Consider the following 18,803-nt stretch of genomic DNA (forward strand, 5'->3'; position numbering starts at 1 on the left):
CTAAGAGAAGGGTGGGTGGATGCCAGCCAGTGATTGGCAGCACGCGCTCTGGACAGCAGCCTCTGCCTGCAGTTGAGCATCTCAATCTGAAAATGAAAAGCCCAGGCTTTCTGAGTGTCAGTATGATGCCACAATTGGGAAATTGGACACTTAACTTTGTGTGACAGGTTGCATTCAAAACACATACTATAGTATTTATAAAAATATCAAAATCACCTTCAGGCTGTGTTTGTCAGGTGAATATGAAACATAAGTGAATTTTATGTTTAGACTTGGGCCATATATATATGCTTTCTAAATCCAGAATCTGAAACTTCTGTTTCCAAGCCTTTCAGATAAGGGATATATTCAGCCTTTATTTTATTATGGAGTTTATAATCCACTAAGGAAGACAGACAGTTAAATAGGTAGTTGTCTTTGAATGTGAATAGTTTGGTAATCAACAGGAAACCATTGATTTCTTAACTCCAGAAATGAAATGAAATTTACCCATAAATATTTGATCATTGAAACAGTCTTTAGAAATTAGATAGTGAACTACCAAACAACTTACAATGGGGTTATAGTGTCATAAATTCATTCTAACCTTTTCCAGCTAAAAATATCATAACTGAAAATATGTTTGGCACACCTAACTTACTTAACGTCAGAGCTTAGCAACACAGTGCACCGTGGAACTCTTTACCCTTATCATTGCATGACCAGCTGAGAGCTCCCTGCCTCTACCCAGGAACAACAAAGCATATCACCCATATTTCTGGCATGGGAATATTCAAAGTTGAATTAGAGTTTCAACGGAAAGATTGTGGCTTTTTCGCCATCTTAACAAAACAAAGCAGAATCACCATAAGTTGCTCAGTTAGGCAGATACTGTGAAGTGTAAATGGCCATGTAGTATTTCAATGTGTCTTTGTCTTGTTCTCCTTTGTGCCCTATAATAGAATGCCTGAAACCCAGTAGTTTATAAAGAACATAAAATTATAGAAGAAGGGAAGACCAAGGTTAAGGCATTGGCATTTGGCAAAGCACAGGGACAAGAGAACAAAAAGGAGCTGAACTGTCCCCTTCATGAGGCACTCACCGGGGTGGAGCCCTTGTGATCTAATCAGTCCCAAAGATCCTGTGATTACTCTTTCCATTGTTAACACTAAGGCTTGGAGGGGACAAATACTTACATTAGCAGTCTTTAAGTATGGGAAAAGGCCAATAAAGTTGTACTAAAACTCTAGGCTTTTGTAAAGAAAACCTATTCATTTGGTAGTCCAACACCTACAATGTGGGAGCCACCTTCTAGTTACCTATTAATATACAGAAGGGGAACATAAAAGTTCTTCACCCTCATGGAACTATTTTTGTAATTATTTTCTCTGATTTTTCCATTTATTAAGTCGAACTATTTCCATATGTTAGAATTGCTTAATCACAGCATATTAGTGAACACTGATTATGTGACCTAAAATAACCCATTCAATGGAGTAATTATTCTTATGTAGAAAGCTTTACTGGCCACTGGCATTAACTGGAGAAGTTTTATTAGCTTGTAAACTAACGATAGGTTGTTGATCTTGCGGGTTTTTCTCTTGTCATCAGTATGATGAATTCTTCTCTGTTTTCAAAACTTCAACGTCTTAAAAATTTTTTTAAACTATATACTGGCTTAATAATGTAGTATGATTACATTTGCAATGATGAACACATTTTTGCATTAAAATGAGATTTTATGTACCTATTTGATGTTTTCATATAAAAAGTAAAGCTTTAAATTGAAGAAATTATTTCCTTAAATGTCAGTTTTGAGTTAAGAGAATTTTCAACTCATATTGTAATTTCTCAATATTTCTTTCCTGTAATATGGCATAAAATTTCTATTATACTTCAGTTATAAAATAAATTACTGATTCCTGGGTTTCACTTTGTGTTAATCCTAGAGATAGTTTTTTTTTTTTGTATACTATTAGGGAGCACAGCATGTTTTGATATGCTTGATGAAATGATTATTCCAATTGAGCAAATTAGCATTCCCACCACCTTCGCAGCTCTTTGTGTCACTGCGGTAGGAACACCTACAAGCTGCTCTCTCAGCAAACTTCCAACATGTTCTCTGCTGTGGCCCTCATACACTGAAAAAGCTATATAAAGTTGCAGAAAAATTACATGATAGTATCCATTGTATACTTATACTAAATCGTCAGGGTTATTATTTGTTATAATTATTTGCACTCATTAACATTTTATGGTTTTCAAATAAATATGACAAATGATTATAACAAAAATTAAGGGAAATAGATTATTGTTTAAGAATTTTATCATGATTTATCTACTCAGTATAAAGGAGAATTTGTTAAACTTTTAGAATTAGAATGCATGTGTCAATAATGTCTTCATAAAAACTTATTTATGTGAAGTATCTCAGTTTCAGAACACATGTATATCTAGTATATATACCATTTTATATATACATGTGTGTTTATATATAAATATATATATATATATATATATCCATATGTCTAGTGATGTGTATATACTTTAACAGCTAAATATTTTAGTAATATCTCTAATCATTTGTGACCTGATGCTTGGTATAGTTTAATTACTTGTATCTTTTCTGTAATTGAAATTTCATTCTTTAGTTTCAACTTATATATATATATATATATATATATATATATATATACACATATATATATGTATAAATGTATATATACAAAAAGAGTTCAATTTTTGCCTCTTTGGCAAAAATTGCCTTTCTTGCTACTTTCCACCCTATTTTCCCCCAAGGCTCCCTAAAATCAATAAAATTTTTACTTCCTTCAGTTAGTTAGTGTGTGCTCTGAAATGTACCCTATTTATGGACTATGGCTTATTTTATAAAAATAGAATATCATGCATTCAAATTGAATTTGTTACCTTTCATTTGAATTATGTAACTGCATAGTATTTATAAATTCACACAAATGAAATAAGACAATATCAGGACATTAATTATAAGTATTGAAGTATTCCTCGGGGTGGTCACGTGCAGGAATATATGTATTCCTGTGACTAAGTGGAAAATGTGTCAGGGAAGAATGCTCCCACCTTTACTCTTTAACTCTTTCTTTTTCTCTCTCTTTCCCTACTCTTTCTACCTCCCCCTTCACTGTCTGGTCTTCTCTTTTGCTTGTCCTTTGCACATTCTGTGGTTTGGCTATTTTGCTTCTCTGTACTCCTGGCATAAATCTTACAGGTTTTGGTTGAAGCAGGCATTAGAAATGGACAGAAATTCGAGAATCCAGTTTCTTCTTGAAGAGTGTAATCATCCCAATTAGGCCAGGCATTAGCCCTTGGTTCAATAAATTCTGACCCAGAGAAGTAGAAATCCTGTTTCTACAGGGAGGGAAGTAGGGTGAGTAGAGTGAGCAGTTAAAGCAGCTCTAAGGCCTGTGACAGTGTGTTGGTTACTTTCTGTCATTGCTGAGACAAGATATCTGATGCCCAAGATGAAAGGAAAACTTTATGTAAGGTTATTACAGTTTGTGGAGGTTTCAGGCCCTATTCAGCTGGTTCCAAGGCAGGTGGCATAGCTGAGGGACAACCATTCATGGTGGCTGAAGCAGATACCAAAAGTGACAAGGGCAAAAGGGAGGAGTAAACATCTTTCCCTCCCTTACAGTGTATGCAGGCTACCCACCCACGGGCAGGTGCAGCACTCACGCTGCCATTCCCAGCACTGGGCAGTGAACCAGCTGCCTTCAAAAGGCTGTCCACTCAAGACCACGTGGGGCTTTGGGGAAACATCCAGACACAAACCGTAACAGACAGTATTGCATAAGATGTCTACGATTTTTTAATGCCTTTATAATGCTATTTCCCAAGAAGTTGTCTCTTAACTTTCTGCAGTGGTAATAACAATACACATCACTGTTCAGAATCACTAATAATCATCTAGTCACCAAAGTAGCAGGGACTCTTAAAATTACTCCCTCCATTTTACATCCCTCCAGGGATGACGGCTGTACATACCAGTACATGATTTGAATAGCAGTCCATAGCATATTGTACTGAGAAGTCTCTATAATTTTGTGAGGTCCTTGTATGTTGTTTTATTGTCAGTAAAATTAAGTAGTGAATATGGAATTGACTCATATTCGTAGTCTATTTGATTACCTACTTCAGGAATGATCTTGTTAGTTGTGATGGTGTAGGCTTGTAGTCTCGGCTACTCAGCAGGCTGAGGCAGGAGGTTCTTAGGTTTGAGCTAAGCCTGGACAACTTAGTGAGACCCTGTCTAGAAACAAAAAGTAAAATGGGTTGGAAATGTAGGTCAGTGGTAGAGCACCCTGGGACTGGAACTCCAGTACTAATGAAAGAAGGGGAAAAAGGGAGGGAGAGTCTTAGATGTACTAAGAACATTGTATTTCCAGTTTCCATTAAGACTTATCAGTGAAAGCCTTTATTTTCATCTAATTTTCAAAAGATGAAAATGGGATGGTGATATTTCAATTCGAAGAATATTTTGAATTTAAAAAATTAATGTGTCTGCTAAATAGAAAAGAAAAAGAATCTAAATATCTCTTGTTTTAGGCCTGTGTTCCATTACTTAGCTCATCTATATAATAGACTGTGAATCTACAATGCATCCCCAGCAAACAGCAATTTGTGTACCAGTCTACTAATTAGTGTGGTTATTTTCTGTTTTGTTGATGAGGCTTAAATAAATGTCAGGGGTACAGCCATGAAGCTCTTCCAATTAGGCTTCACATTTGTAAAACCCAACCCTTTTCCCTTTTGTGTGACGATGACAGTTCTAACAGCAGCCCCAGCCTAACAGGACTCCAGGGAAAGGATGCTCCTCTGGCTTTATTAAAAATAGGGCCAGTTGAGTCCGGAGAGAATACTGCCACTGGTCATGGTGCAGAGCACTTTTAATCCTGTGTACTGCCTTTTCACCAGTTTTATTTCAAAATAGAATACTGAAGTCTTAAAAATATTTAGACTGTTGTTTTCAACTGAAATTATGTTTAAAATTTTATTAAATATTTAAGAATAAAAGTTCCTTTATATAATAGGTAATGTTTATATAAATCTAACATATTGCTCTATTTTTAATAATCTGAGCCATTCTTAGTCTAGCAATTATAGCGTGTATGTATTTGTGTCAACATCACACACACACACACACACACACACACACACACACACAAACTACATTAGTGCACAAGCAGGAGAGCTTAGTTGCATTACTAGTCAACATTAACAGATGGATGGCCCTGAGCAAGGCAAAAGCACTGCAGTGAGATCTAGTGAAAGTAGAGGTTTGAAGCTTTTTGTTGTTAAGCCCTATTAAAATCCTGGCACACAGCGCACTTTTAACTATTTCATATCTGGAGCAAATAGCGTCTACTTAGATTTTCTACGTACTCAGTCAGGTAAAAGTAGCATGAGAAAATAAGATTGTAAGACAGTTTTTATTTGTAATATATAATGTAATGTGCCTGTTGATAAATATACTTGGAATATAGTCAATATTTTAACTCAAACACAGTGTCTAACAAATAGAAATATGATTAATACTCATAATTTCTACAAATAGACCGAGCACTATCAAACTATTAGACACTTATTTTAACATACGGTGACATACAGACTTGGTTTGCAAAACAAAGTTATATTTTGAATACACAAATAAGTAAGATTTTTTCATCATAAAATGTAATCTATGTGATTTTCCATTCGTACTCATTAGGCAATGTGCTATACCCAGTTGAAAAAAGAAACTTTTCTGTCTTTTTGAGCCCATGTATTCAATTGCTTATAAATCATTCTAATAGATCTGAGGAGCATTTCATAATGGCTATAAGTTCATTTTATGATTGATAAATAGTATACTTTATATACTTAATAGTATATCTTTATAAAATGTGTTCTGATGTTACACTTCTTTTTAGCTTGCAAAAATTTGTAAGGCATTGCAAAGTCGTATTTTGAGTAAGAACTTAAATAAATCTCAGTGTAATACCATCATTTAAAAATAATGAACAATCAAGTAATATATCTTACAGATATTTATATATTTTAAAATGCTCCAAATGAAATTAAGTTTTTGAAAAACTTACAGGAAAATATAAAACTTAAATTCTCTTAGATTACTTAGTTTCTCATAAAGATAAGATATTTGCACCTGCAGGGTTTAGTTTATGGTAATGTACTTGACAAACTTTCCTGCATAGGAATTTGTGAATTCTGGGAATTATATAAATATAATTAAAGACAGTGTTTACTTAGATGACAGATTTCAGAAAGTGGTACACTCATTGTTGGGGTCTTTAAATAAATACAGTCTATTATATAGAATCACTTTACTGGTCAGGAAAGAAATGGCACAGCCATGCTTTACCGAGCAACGTTCCAATTACTTCTGACCAAGAAAAAAAATGATTGTAAATTACAAAGCAATAAAGATTATTCAGGTGGGAGGTTTATGTATGTGGCAGATAAGTAATTGGAAAGAATAATTTTATAAAATACGTTTTGCAAAACAATACAAATAAGTTTAGCCAAATCATAATGAGTAAAAAATTACCTAGTTTTATACTTTTAGCACTTTATGTTGGCACAATGTTTAAAATGTTGTTAATAGTCAATTAAAATGGTGGTGTAAAATAGGAGCTTCAAATGATAAAAAAAATTTTTAAATAAGTAAAAATGCTTTCTTAACAAATGCCCATAAAAAGTACTCCTAAGTGAAAGCATAATTGTGGCAGTTTCTGTTCCAGTGTCTCTTTTTCACATTTTTTGGGTACACTCTGAAAAATATTGGTACCATATTGTTAATTAGAAATAAAATTATATTCTTTATTATTTCTTTGTTGAAATAATATTAATTTCCAAGATGTCATATTTGCCATATTTATAATTAGATCTAGTTCCAAAAAAGAAAGAAAAAACTCAATTATGGATTACAGGAGTGCCCTCTAGTGGAAATCATGTAGTGCTTTCCTTAAGAAAGGATAGTAAATTTATAGCACCTTTCAGAATTGTTTCTTAGAAACACAATAGAGTACACATTGAGACATTTATGTTGTCATAAAGCTGTTCAGGTACATTATTGAATCAAGAAAAGAATTCAAAACTGACTCTCTTTTAGTAACTGGCCAGGGATTCATTTTTAAATGTTTTATATCTGTTGAATAATAGTTAGCATATTAAAAAGATATAATGAAAGATAGTTTAATTTATTTAAACATGTTCTCTAAGTTTTGAAATAGTTAAGTTGATTGAAATATATGTTTTAACATTATGGTTTTGCTCTTCAAATTTATTGCCACTATGTTATTTATTACAAAATTTTGAAACAAAACTAATGGTACACAATTTCTGTATTTAGGAAATCTCATGAACATCTAGATTGTGCATGGCATCGTACGACTACTATTTTTTCCTCCATGTTTTATTTCATGTTTAAAGGAAGGTTTTTTTTCCCAATACCTTTTCTATTAGCAAGGTTTACGATTAGATTAACAACAGTTCTGTATTTAAAAGTATCCATTTTTTGGTAGACAAATTGTTATTTTCTCTTAGGCATCTTAGGATAAATAACTGGCAATTTTCCTCTGGTTTTTGTGTAGAACTCTTTAAAGTTTCTTGGAGATCAGTGTTAGTGTTGATGAGAGGAGAAAGCAGCCTTCTCTCTGTGAGGGTTACTTTTGTTGCCCATTAGTGTCCCCTGAGAGGGGAATTGCCTGAAATGCCAGTAGACATATAACTCCAAGAGAATAATGGATTCTTACTATAATTTGAGCTAGATTTGTATCTACTACATATTGTTACATTCCCTGATATATAACATAAAACAGTACCTGATACATAAATAAGTTAGTCTGTGTCTTCATGCCCATTTCAAAATAGGGCTCCTGTGTTTGCAACCTTTTCTGAAAGTTCTTTGTTTTCCCCAACATTAGGAAATAATACTGTTAGCTTCACAGAAGTCTGTTTCCTATGTGCCTTTATCCGTGCCTTTGATATTTGTAATAAATTCTTTTTTAAGTAGTGGTATTCAATTTGAAACCAAAATATAATTGTAATTTTTATTAAAACTTTTTGCTACATTCAGCTTAAAAAATTTTTCCCACTTATATGTGTGATTCCACATAAATTTGTACTTGCTATACATTGATGTGATAAATTCGAGGAATAAAATGCAGCCATAGTTATTTTTGTAGATATTTTTATTTTTGAAAACATTAATTTATGAAATGATTGGAAATTATATGACTCTGTTATGCTGACTTTTAAATTATTTATCTTGCCTAGAGAAATCACCTTTATATTATTTAATGAAAGAAATCAAGTCTTATGTATCATTGGAAATAAAAGGACTTGTCATATAACAAGAAACCTTTTGAAAATGTTGAAATATTAAAACTGTCAACAAAAGTGAAATTTCAATAAATTGCCACTTAAAGAGGTTGCTAACTTATTTTCCTTTGAGAATATTATTTAACAATTTTATAAAACTTTTAGTGTATACTGACCAATGCTCTCCCAACCCTGAAAAGTTACTGTAAGGTCATTGATAAAATTTACATTCTCAAATGTAAATCAGAAAAAAAAATTAAAGATTGTATTTTATTAATTAATTATTAAATAAAGATTGTATTTATTTTTTCAAGTTTTATGATTTTGTTTTAATTTTTATTTCTATTTTTTGTTAAGTTTATTGGTGCAATTTAGTATACATAAAGATCATATTCATCTTAGAAAATTTGTACCTGTATGTATCTTGTAATAGCTAAATCTTGGAAACAACCCAGATGCCCATCAACTGAGGAATGGATAAAAAAAGATGTAGGTTTTTCTTTTAATTCAATGGAGTACTACTCTGTCACAAAGAAGGATAAACTTGAGACATTTTTAGGTAAATGAATGCACCTTGAGAGTATATTCATAAGTGAAATAAATTGGTCACATGTGTATAAAGATCACATTGTTCCTCTGGTGTGTGAAATCTTAAAAGTAAATAAGAATAAAAGTGTGTAATAGATATTGTGAAATAGGAAGAAGTGGTTTAAAATAAAGGGGAACTAGGGATATGGTAGAGGAAAAGGAAGGGAAAGAAAAGAAAAAACAATAAAAAGAAAAATGGCAACAAAGCTTTGTAAATAAGGTGAAGAAGAGGGGTTAAAAGGAGGGGAGGGGACTGGGACAATAGAAATAAATATTGTATTTTAAATACTTAGAGCTAATATAATATGCTGGTGTATGAACAATCCTTGAAAGTTGGCTTAAACAAATTTTCAACAGTGGTACATATAAGCTATAGGTGAATGAGGATGTGGATCTCATGACCTTTTTTGCCTATGAGCACATTTCAGTGAGAGACAGCTTTTTAGAGTGCCTAGTCGACTTTTGGCATTGGATGGGGTTTTAGATAGCCTTTGATCAACGATGCAGAAATGAATTCTAAAGTATTTTATTTCTAGGATGATCTTGATACAGTATTTGGCCAAACTCAACTTAATTGGGATCTGAGCTCCCTGATCTGCTGAGTAAAAGAACTCGATAATTGGGGTCACTTCTGACTTCCAATATTCTACTTCTAAAACTCTCATATGGACATACCTTTAGTCAGATACTCGAGTGGATCACAATTTAATATTAATTAAAATAAGTTCCATTAATTAATGGGACACACCATGGTGGAGAGTCCGTGTCATGGATTCAGTCATGTGAATATCTAGTGTGTGTTACTGTAGTTTATAGCTTCCAAGCTCTGTGTCTGCTCTGAGCCTCTACAGTGCTCTGCCTCTGCTGATTCACAGTTCAACCTCCTGACTTTCTAAAGGACCATCATTTACAAATTCTGAAAGACTTGCCTCATTAACCTTCATAGTCACTCTCCTTTTGCAAGTGTTAATCACCTCGCTTGTTATTTAGTTGAAAGACCCCTGTGGAAGTGTAAAGATGCTTGCAGGATTAAAGATCTGGACCAAAATGCCATATCATCCATGAACCTCACTGACTGTCCTAACTTCTGCAAGCCTCTTACCCTTCAAGTCTGTAAAATGCTGATAATTATGTCCACCTTCATAGAAAAATTATAGCAACTAGAGTTAGTAGATTCACACAGTGTGTTCTTCCAGCATTCATTAGAAGTTTCATAAATATTAGGTAATACTTTTATTCTATCAACTGCAATAACCACTCACTGCAGATAAAGGAGTTCTGTTATGGGTTAGAAGCAGAGTTAGATTGGTTGATGTTTGGATGCTATGTTCTGTAATTTTTGGCTTGTATTTTTTGATTCATTTTTCTTGTTCTCTTTTCTCTTTGTGTTTCAATTTGTGTAATTTCTATGGACTTGTTTTTAAATCAGCTGATATTTTCTTGAGTCTGCTGATGAGCCCATCTAAATAACTTCTTTAATAACTTGTTTCTTTTTCTTCCCCATCTTCTATCATTTTCACTTGACTTTTTAAAAAAAAATAGTCTAATGCTGTCACTTATTCTATTTCTGCATGCTGTTTATCTTTTTCTTCTTTTTCATGTTTCATAATTCTTTGTTAAATGCTGGACACTGTGTATAGAAAAGTTAAATAGATTTTACACCCAGAAATGGCCTTTTACTTGAAATGCTTGTGTTAGTTAAGAGGTTAAGTCAGTTGGAAGTGTCATTGGTTTTGGGTTTTGTTGTCATGTCATTACCGACGAGTGCTCAGGTTGGAACGCAATGGTGGAGGCTCTGGATGCTTCTCAGTATTCCACTTCACTCCCAGCTATCAGCAGTTTCTGTACACTACAACCACATGGAGCAGCGGGGGTGGGGAGCGTGCTTTTCTTTTGTTGTCACCTTCCCAAATGGTTAACTTCTGTGCGAGTTTCTTGGCCCTGGCCTGTGGCTCTTTGGTGCTGTGGTGCTCTGTGTTTCCTCAGAGGTGGTCTTTCTTAGCAGACCTCTCCTCCATCCCACAGCAAACAAACTGCATTCTGTCTGTGCCTGGGCCTGTGAACAAGAGCACCTAGCCCTCCCCATGGAGCAGATTTCTGCTTGGGATCGTGGAGAATCCTAAGCCTGAGAGAATTTCTCATTTCTCCCTAGGGTACAAAAACGTTTTGCTTCCATGCCCCCCACAGCAGTCCTGGGAGTGAGCTTGCCACCAGTGTAAGACTTTTATATCCTGTAAATGAAGCCCGAGAAAAGAGGTTTCTGGCCTGGCCCTGTGAGGCGACCAAATCTAAACCATGCTTCCTCCTAAGCACCAGGTGGTGGATCTGCCTGATTTAGCATGAATGAATGAATAAATGAAATTTGTATGTGGTAAAGAGCCTGTCTGTGCAAGCAGCCCGACTTTGAGAATTGCAACTATTTCAGATTAACATGTTAGTCCATACTTGGCCAGTAAGATTTTAATAAATTTTAGCCAATTGCTTCTTACCTGCTTATATGGCAACTTTCTGTTTCCTTGTGCTTTGCCAAAAGTGAATCGAGCCTCCCCTTGGAGGGATTTTTTGTATAGGAAAACATTGTAACTAAGCTCTCTGATATTCTCAAGAACCATTATGGCTTTTTATTTTTATCCAGCCTTTACTAATTGTTGAAATAGCAGTGAAGTTCTCTTGCAGCTTTCTGCATTCTAAAGAATAGTGGAATTAGAAGCAAAAGAAATTTAAAAGTAAGAGTCTTCTTGGTCTCAAGGATGTGGTAAGAGATGAGTGAATTTTATATAAAACACTGCTTTTACAAGGGAACATGCATCAGGTAGAGAATGAAGTGAATAAAGCTGTAAAGAATTTGCAGTCACTTGGTCTGGCGGATTGGGAAAAAGAGTTTTGGATGCATCAGAACCACTTGAAAAATCTTGCCTATTGTCTTAGCCTTATACAGTACTCATCCACTCAGAAACGTAATTTGATGCTTTTATAAAATCCCGTTTCCTTCAGTCTAATAATAACAGGTCACCATCAGTTGAAGTCATCAGAAGTCATTAACTATGGCTCTTGCAGATTCTTCCAGTATCTCTTTACATCAGTAAGAACATTTTTCTGTAACCTAGGTAAGAAGGTGCTAACCTTGTGTCCCTTTGCCCACATATTTCACCAACCTGGAACATCAGTACTCATTGTTCTGATAGTACTGTGTGCTTTGAAGATGTCTTCAAACCTGCCACTTTCAGAAAGGCTTTCTCAGGCTAGTTGTCACACACTGAATTCTTTTGGATCCCTCAGGGCTTTCTTACCCAACACAGTTACAATGAACAGAGTTCTGCTCACGGAGTCAGAACACTGGGTTGGGAGCCTGGCTCTGTCACTTCCTAAATACCTAATCTTGCCCAAATCACTTTACTTTTGTTAAGATTTGAGTTGCCTATGATGTTAAATAGGAAAAATGTTCACTAAAATTTGTGGTAACATAGACTTTTAAATGAACTAAAATATCCTATATAAACATTGAACGCACTAAGCAAATGAATCATGACTAAGGCACTTACCTTTGCTTCAGTTACTACTGGTACCTATAAAAGTTAAATGTGTTTCTAAGTTCTTTTCAAATGAAGAGAACTGCTGCTGTGTGTGTAATGTGTTGCTATTTTATATCTTTGATTCTCTTACTGTTTCATGCAGGTATTTTTGTCTTAGTCACCAAAATGCACAAGCTCGGGAGTTTGCTGCAGACTGAGTAAGCCAAACAGTCCTTTTGCTGCACCTGGTTGCCTCAACTCCTAATAGGAGCAGCAGCAAAAATTGTACCTGTTTTTTTTAAATTCATGTATTATAAGCACCTTAATTTTATAAAGTCTAAAAAAATGTGGATTTGGGGTTTATCTTCTTACTATCTTTTCTGACCCCTTCTTAAGAATTTGAAGTTATCCTTCATTTTGCGTTATTAGTATTTGTCTGCCATCTAGTGATCCAAACAGTAACTGCGAGATTAGTAGGCTCATCGGTGCCTCTGGGGAATGATTTTCTCCATTTCTTCAGCCTGATGCACTTTCAGGAAATTATTGGATGTAGACTTGCATCTTGAGGTCTCCTTAGATACTGAGTCCTATGGTTTTTTGACTGAGTCTTTGTGCCATGTGATTTTCTGTTAATGTTTTGTTATGGTTTTAATTTCATATAAAATGCTTTTCGTCTTATTTTCACTGGTGTTTATTTCATTCACTGTCTAGCTTAGGGTCAGCTTCTCTAGTAGCATCTTCCTCAGTAATTTTCATTCCATATTAATGAGTTTGTTTAATTAATTTATTATTTTCCCGCCTGCATAGCAAGCAACCTTTGTCATATGTTTACTTTGTGAATTTTCAAGTATATTAAATGGATGCTTTATATTTTCATGAAGCAAAAGTTTACAGTTATATGTAATCAGAACTTAGAGTCTGAAGAAATGTGGCATCCAGTTCTTTATCTCATTTTTAATCATTTGTATCAAAATGATGTAAAACTGTTACTTCATTTTGTATGAAGAGTTTTGTATAAAATATCTTATTTTGTGTAATGCTGAGTCTGCAGAAAATTACTGACTGCAAAGTCTTTATGTGACCATGAACTAATGTTACCCCCACTGCACTAGGGGTTTGTACCTCATAGATTTCTATACCTTCTGATTTGATCTCAGAATATGCCATTGTCTATAGTATGTAATTATAATTATGTATTGTTAATAACACTGTTTTGCTGACTTTTACATTATTAGAAATGTTTCCATTTGATATTGTGATTAGTTTTATGTAATTATTGTATATTAGGAATCTTCTACACAAATTTTCATCTGTGCTGACAAGATTAAATTCAGTTATAATCATACAATGAGGAATAAGAAGATTTTTCCTATAATGCTTTATTGTGTTTAGTACTTTCGCACTTTTACTCTGTATTTTTAAAATACCTTGAGAGGGAAATGTCCCCCTCAAGGGGAATATCACTTTAATTTCTCGGCTGTGCCTCACTACGTGGATACAGCAGCACAATGCAGTGAGTGGTTAATGGATGTTACAGGATGCGGAGATGCTAAGAACTGAAATACAGCTGAGACCTAACTGCTGCCTTACTTGAAGGTGTGCAGCCCCGTTTTCAGTAGGTTCTCAATAAATATTTGAGTAAATGGCTTTTTGTTGGTCTCCACTATCTGGACTTGAGAGTCTGGGACCTGTCTCTTGTCTACTGCCTCACCTCCACTACAACTTCTCAACTCCCGCACTTTACCAGTACATCTCTAATTTCTTCTGTATCTTTTTACCTGTTATGAATTAGAATCTAACCAGTTTTTGCCTTCTTGATGTGTTTCTGCCATCTAGTGATGAAAGGAGTAACTGCAATATTTAATAGGCTTAAAGAATACAATACTGTACACTAACCCAAGTTCTAATCCACAGCACACCAGTAGTTGTCATTAATTCACTAGTATTTTTCTTGATTGTCCCACCCAAAGAATTTTGTGCATATTATTAACCCTTCTAAACTGTTCCTTATCACCTACCAGACTTCCATAGTTCAACTTGAACATCTTTCAGAAAGACTTATTTTGACCTCTCAGACTAGATCAAATTTCTATTACATGCCTTCGTAGAAGTCATAGTTTAGTATAAGTTAATGTAAACCATAGTATTCATGATTATTTGTATGATGATGCAATATAATTCATGTCTGATTTAGTAAAATATAACATGGATGAGGGCAAGACCGTTCTGCTCTCGGTCATCACTATATCCAGGCATATAGCACAATCCCTGCACGTGGAAGGTAATTCTTTAATCTTTGTGGATGATTGTAATACTGTTCTGTGTCCCAGGTACACTGAAAATGCTTTTGTCAGTTAGTTTCTGTCACTTAAGAGCAGAGGCATAAAGCAGCGGCGGAGGAAGGATCTGTCCTGTAGATCCTAGAAATGTGCATATTCTTTATAGGTGCAATAAATGAAGGTGATTATCTGGAGTGGGAGATCACAATCAGAAGACAGAAAGTTATTCCTCTTTGGTGTCAATGATTGAAGTCTCAAAATTCAGTTTACTGTCTCTCATCCAGAATGCCATCTCATATTATCCAGGTCCGTAGCACCCAAATGCTGTACTTTAAATACCATTTCTCACTTGGAGAAATCAGGCTCTTTCCTGAAATCATGTTAAAGAACATAAGAACCAACTGGAAGGGGCAACCATTGATCAAATGGGATAATTCTTTCAAGTTTTGTTTTGAAAGCTTTCAACTATATGTAGCACGGAGAAGCATATAGAAGTACCTGTGGGTCTCTTATATGGTATCAGTCATAGTTGGACAGGGCCACTATTGAATTAATTCAACTATTGAATGAATTTTGAAATAGAAACCCAACAGCATACGATTTAATCTGAGTCTTATAGGGTATATCTCTAAAAGATGGAAACTTTGTAAATTAAAAGTGTGGTATATTTAAAAGATGAGGCAGTTTGAACATCCAGGTAGTAATAACTTGATATGTTATACATAAATCTTGATATTATTTTGAAAACAAATGCCTTACCTATAGTGATTGTTAGGACAGTACCTAATTGCTTTCAAAATTATCAAATAAAAGGAAACAATGGCTTATCATTTTTTCCCATTACATGTTGTAGTTTAGGCTAACCAAGTAGCTAAAATAAAGTTCTTCTTTCTAAAATGTCAACAGATAGAGAAGGAATGCTCCAGAAAAGCCTCACTCTGCAGCTTTAATAATGTAGTAGATTTAGCCAGTGTTGATAATAAAATAGTCATGGCAAACCTTTTAGAAACCAAGAACCCAAACCACAACTAGAGCCCATGTATTTATTGCAAAGTGCTAACACTGCAATAAAACCTGAATACTAAGGTTTTACTTTAGGAAAAAAAACACAATCGTTTGTCTTAACAGAAAAACAATAACAATGTTCGATGATACAAATAGCCCACAATGGTCCATGTGCTATAGATTCATGTGTATGATACATGTGCTAAGACACCAAAACTGTCATAAGATATTACCAAATGAATAGTTGGTGAAGAAATTTATAGTAGATAGATTGGCAAAACCTCACCTGGAGCCATCGATTAACCTTAATACTAACAAAAATTAGATATCTAAACATTGTATGTCTACTGATGGAACTACTAGAAAGCATGTATCACCATTCCACACCATATTCTTGCCAAAGACAAGCAGAAATCCAGTGTAACTAAAACTCTAGTTGTAACCTTCAACTTATAGGCAGTGAGAAAGGAATATATCATGTTCATACCACAAGATACAAATGTCAAAAAGGAGGGGAAGTGTAACTGAGTCCTCTAAAAGACACTAGAGAGAAGTGTCCATCAGGTACAGTAGTAATTTTGTTGAGATTCTGATCTGAAGAAAAAACAAACAAACTGAAACACTTGTGGAGTAATAAAGGGATGCCAATATGGCCTGGGTAATGGAAGATTTAAAATTATTAATTCTCTAGGCAGAATAATGATATTTTGGTTATGTTAAAATGTTTTTGTTAAAAGTGTATAAAGTAGCACTTACAGGTGAAGTGAAACGCTGTTTAGGATTTGCTTCAAACAGCTTGTGTGACCCCCGTTCAGCAGCACTGATCTTACCAAAGAGCCTGCAGAAATGCAGAACTCAGGCCCCAGAAATCCCAGCCACTACAGAGCCAGAGTTTCCATTATTGTTTTCATAAATCACTACGAGGTTTATATACATATTAAGGATTGAGCAGCACTGCTCTAACTTGGGGATGGAAAAGAAATAAGCGTGGCAACTTTTAATAATTACTAAATTTTTGCGATGTGTGCATGGTGGGGTATTAAATTAAATATGCTTGATATAGTGTACATATGTATATATGTATTCAGCCCAGTGATTTGTTTTCGGTTATTGGTGTGAGACATGCCTTAGGATTAGATAAATATTACTTGGATACTTCTGTTTCTTCTTGTCTCAGATTTCCAAGCAAAAACTTACTGTGTCTGACAAAAATCACATTATTCCTTTATAATGTATGAAAGCGATTTCTTTTAATTTACAAACGTCAGTCCATTGTCAATTTCTCTGACTAGGCACGCTTGAAAAAGTCTCTCCAGAGCCTTGATGGTGCCCTGTATGATGATGACGATGACATTGAAAGAGCAAGCAAGTGAGTAAAACATCACAGGGCTCTGTTACCTGGTGTGATTTAATGGCAGTTGTAAGTTTTAGGGTATTTCGATGAATGTGCACTCCTAGAGCTCAGATTTTCTTCCCTTCAGTTTGTGTCACCAAAAGGAACCAGTGCTCCTTGGAATGTTGTGGGGAGAAAGACTCCGACAGGAAAGCAAGCCAGCCCTGCAAGCCCTTGTTCTTGGGAAGCACTGGTGTCTATAGAGATGCTGGGGCAGGAATAGAGTCCACTTCAGTGAGGCTCACACTCTCGTGCTGAGGGGGGCAGGCCAAATCCGAGCCACAGTGGTAATAATTCATTTGAAGCAAATTGAGTTGAACAAATTGAGTTAAACTTAGTGAAGTTTAGGGTAATATCTAAAAAGGAAAATTTAGTAAAAAGTGTTCAAATTAATTTTAAGTAATAATAGTAGGTATTTTATCTTCTTTATAATTTTAATATGTATGAAGATGACAAAGTGGGCATTCTTTTTTCTTCACTAAGTAAATCTGTCTATATAAAAAAGTACATCTTTAAAATGAGTAAGTAAATATGAAAAGGAAAACCATGTAACAGTATTAAAAGTGAACTTGAACTACAACAAACCAAGTATTCAGTCCAAGGTAAAGATCCCCAGACCCACAAAGTTAGGCTGGGTGAATAGCCAATCCTTTTTCTCCAAATTGCCAGGTTATCATAACTCTCTGTTTGTTTTTTCATAACACATATACTTTAAATTTCCAGTATTTGAAGTGGTAGAAACACAACTATAAAGAGTTTGGCCATGAATCAGTTACTGTTTTATTCCACTGAAATAGCATTTGGATTTTAAACATCTCATTGACTATAATTGGTGGAAGTCATTTATACGCAGCATATGTGACTATATGTCTACTATTATATGTCTTGTTTTCTTCAGGTTATCTTTTGAAGATGGTGAAGAGCCTTCTGCCTATTTTTATGAAAGTGATGATTCTGGTGAAACAAGAATGAAGACGCCTTATTCAGGTGAAATGGACTTACTAGGAGAGATCCTTGATACACTGAGCACACACAGCTCAGATCAAGGAAAACTGGCAGCTGCAAAGAGCCTGGATTTCTTTAGATCAATGGATGATATTGATTACAAACCTACGGTCAGTTGATTTTTCAACTTATTAAATGAATGCAGTTCTCCTCTTGATGTAACTGTCTGAAATTATAATCTTAGTTGGTGGAAATGTTTAACCTCTTGGTGTCCAAACTGCAAAAATATGGTAAAATGTAATTATTAAGAATTACTTGCAGTAATATGGTCATAAAATTTTCCTTTTCATATATCCAATTCTGGTAGGTTTTATCATTAATTGAAATTATTTTTGTCCAGTAGCAATATTGTCTTGAAATCAAACTTTGTAAGTTTTCTTGGGGGAATTTTAAAATATGAAATTGTCTTATTTTTTTCCTTTACTTCCAGGGCTTTTAAAAAAGTAAATATGTTTCTTCAAGTCTTTTTTTCCATTTTCTTCGAAAATGAACACTCTTTTAACAAATGGAATTGAATATTTTGCCTGCATGTGAGATAGAAGTATGAGCCATGGCAACCCCACTGGGATTATGGGAGACTCCAGAACGTTGTTAAATTACTGTGTGTGGTCTAGTTTGAATTTGGCAGGTGACGAGTATAAGGACCTGGAAACCAAAGTCCATCTAGTTTGAGTCCTCTTCATA

At 34.6% G+C, this 18,803-nt stretch overlaps 1 protein-coding gene across 2 annotated transcripts in view; it reads left to right on the forward strand.

Annotated features, from left to right (window-relative positions):
• The window catches only part of Dennd1b (DENN domain containing 1B), a 239,276-nt gene that overhangs the window by 214,062 nt on the left and 6,411 nt on the right, over positions 1–18,803 (forward strand). For both annotated transcript variants that reach the window (XM_063239912.1, XM_063239913.1), the window contains 2 exons: positions 17,014–17,090; positions 18,013–18,229. In XM_063239912.1, the coding sequence (XP_063095982.1) occupies positions 17,014–17,090; positions 18,013–18,229 (294 nt within the window). The remainder of the gene's footprint in view (positions 1–17,013; positions 17,091–18,012; positions 18,230–18,803) is intronic.

The sequence above is a fragment of the Cavia porcellus genome, unplaced genomic scaffold (genome assembly GCF_034190915.1).
Source record: "Cavia porcellus strain 051 isolate PalLab524CR breed Dunkin Hartley unplaced genomic scaffold, mCavPor4.1 scaffold_29, whole genome shotgun sequence".
Lineage (NCBI taxonomy): Eukaryota > Metazoa > Chordata > Mammalia > Rodentia > Caviidae > Cavia > Cavia porcellus.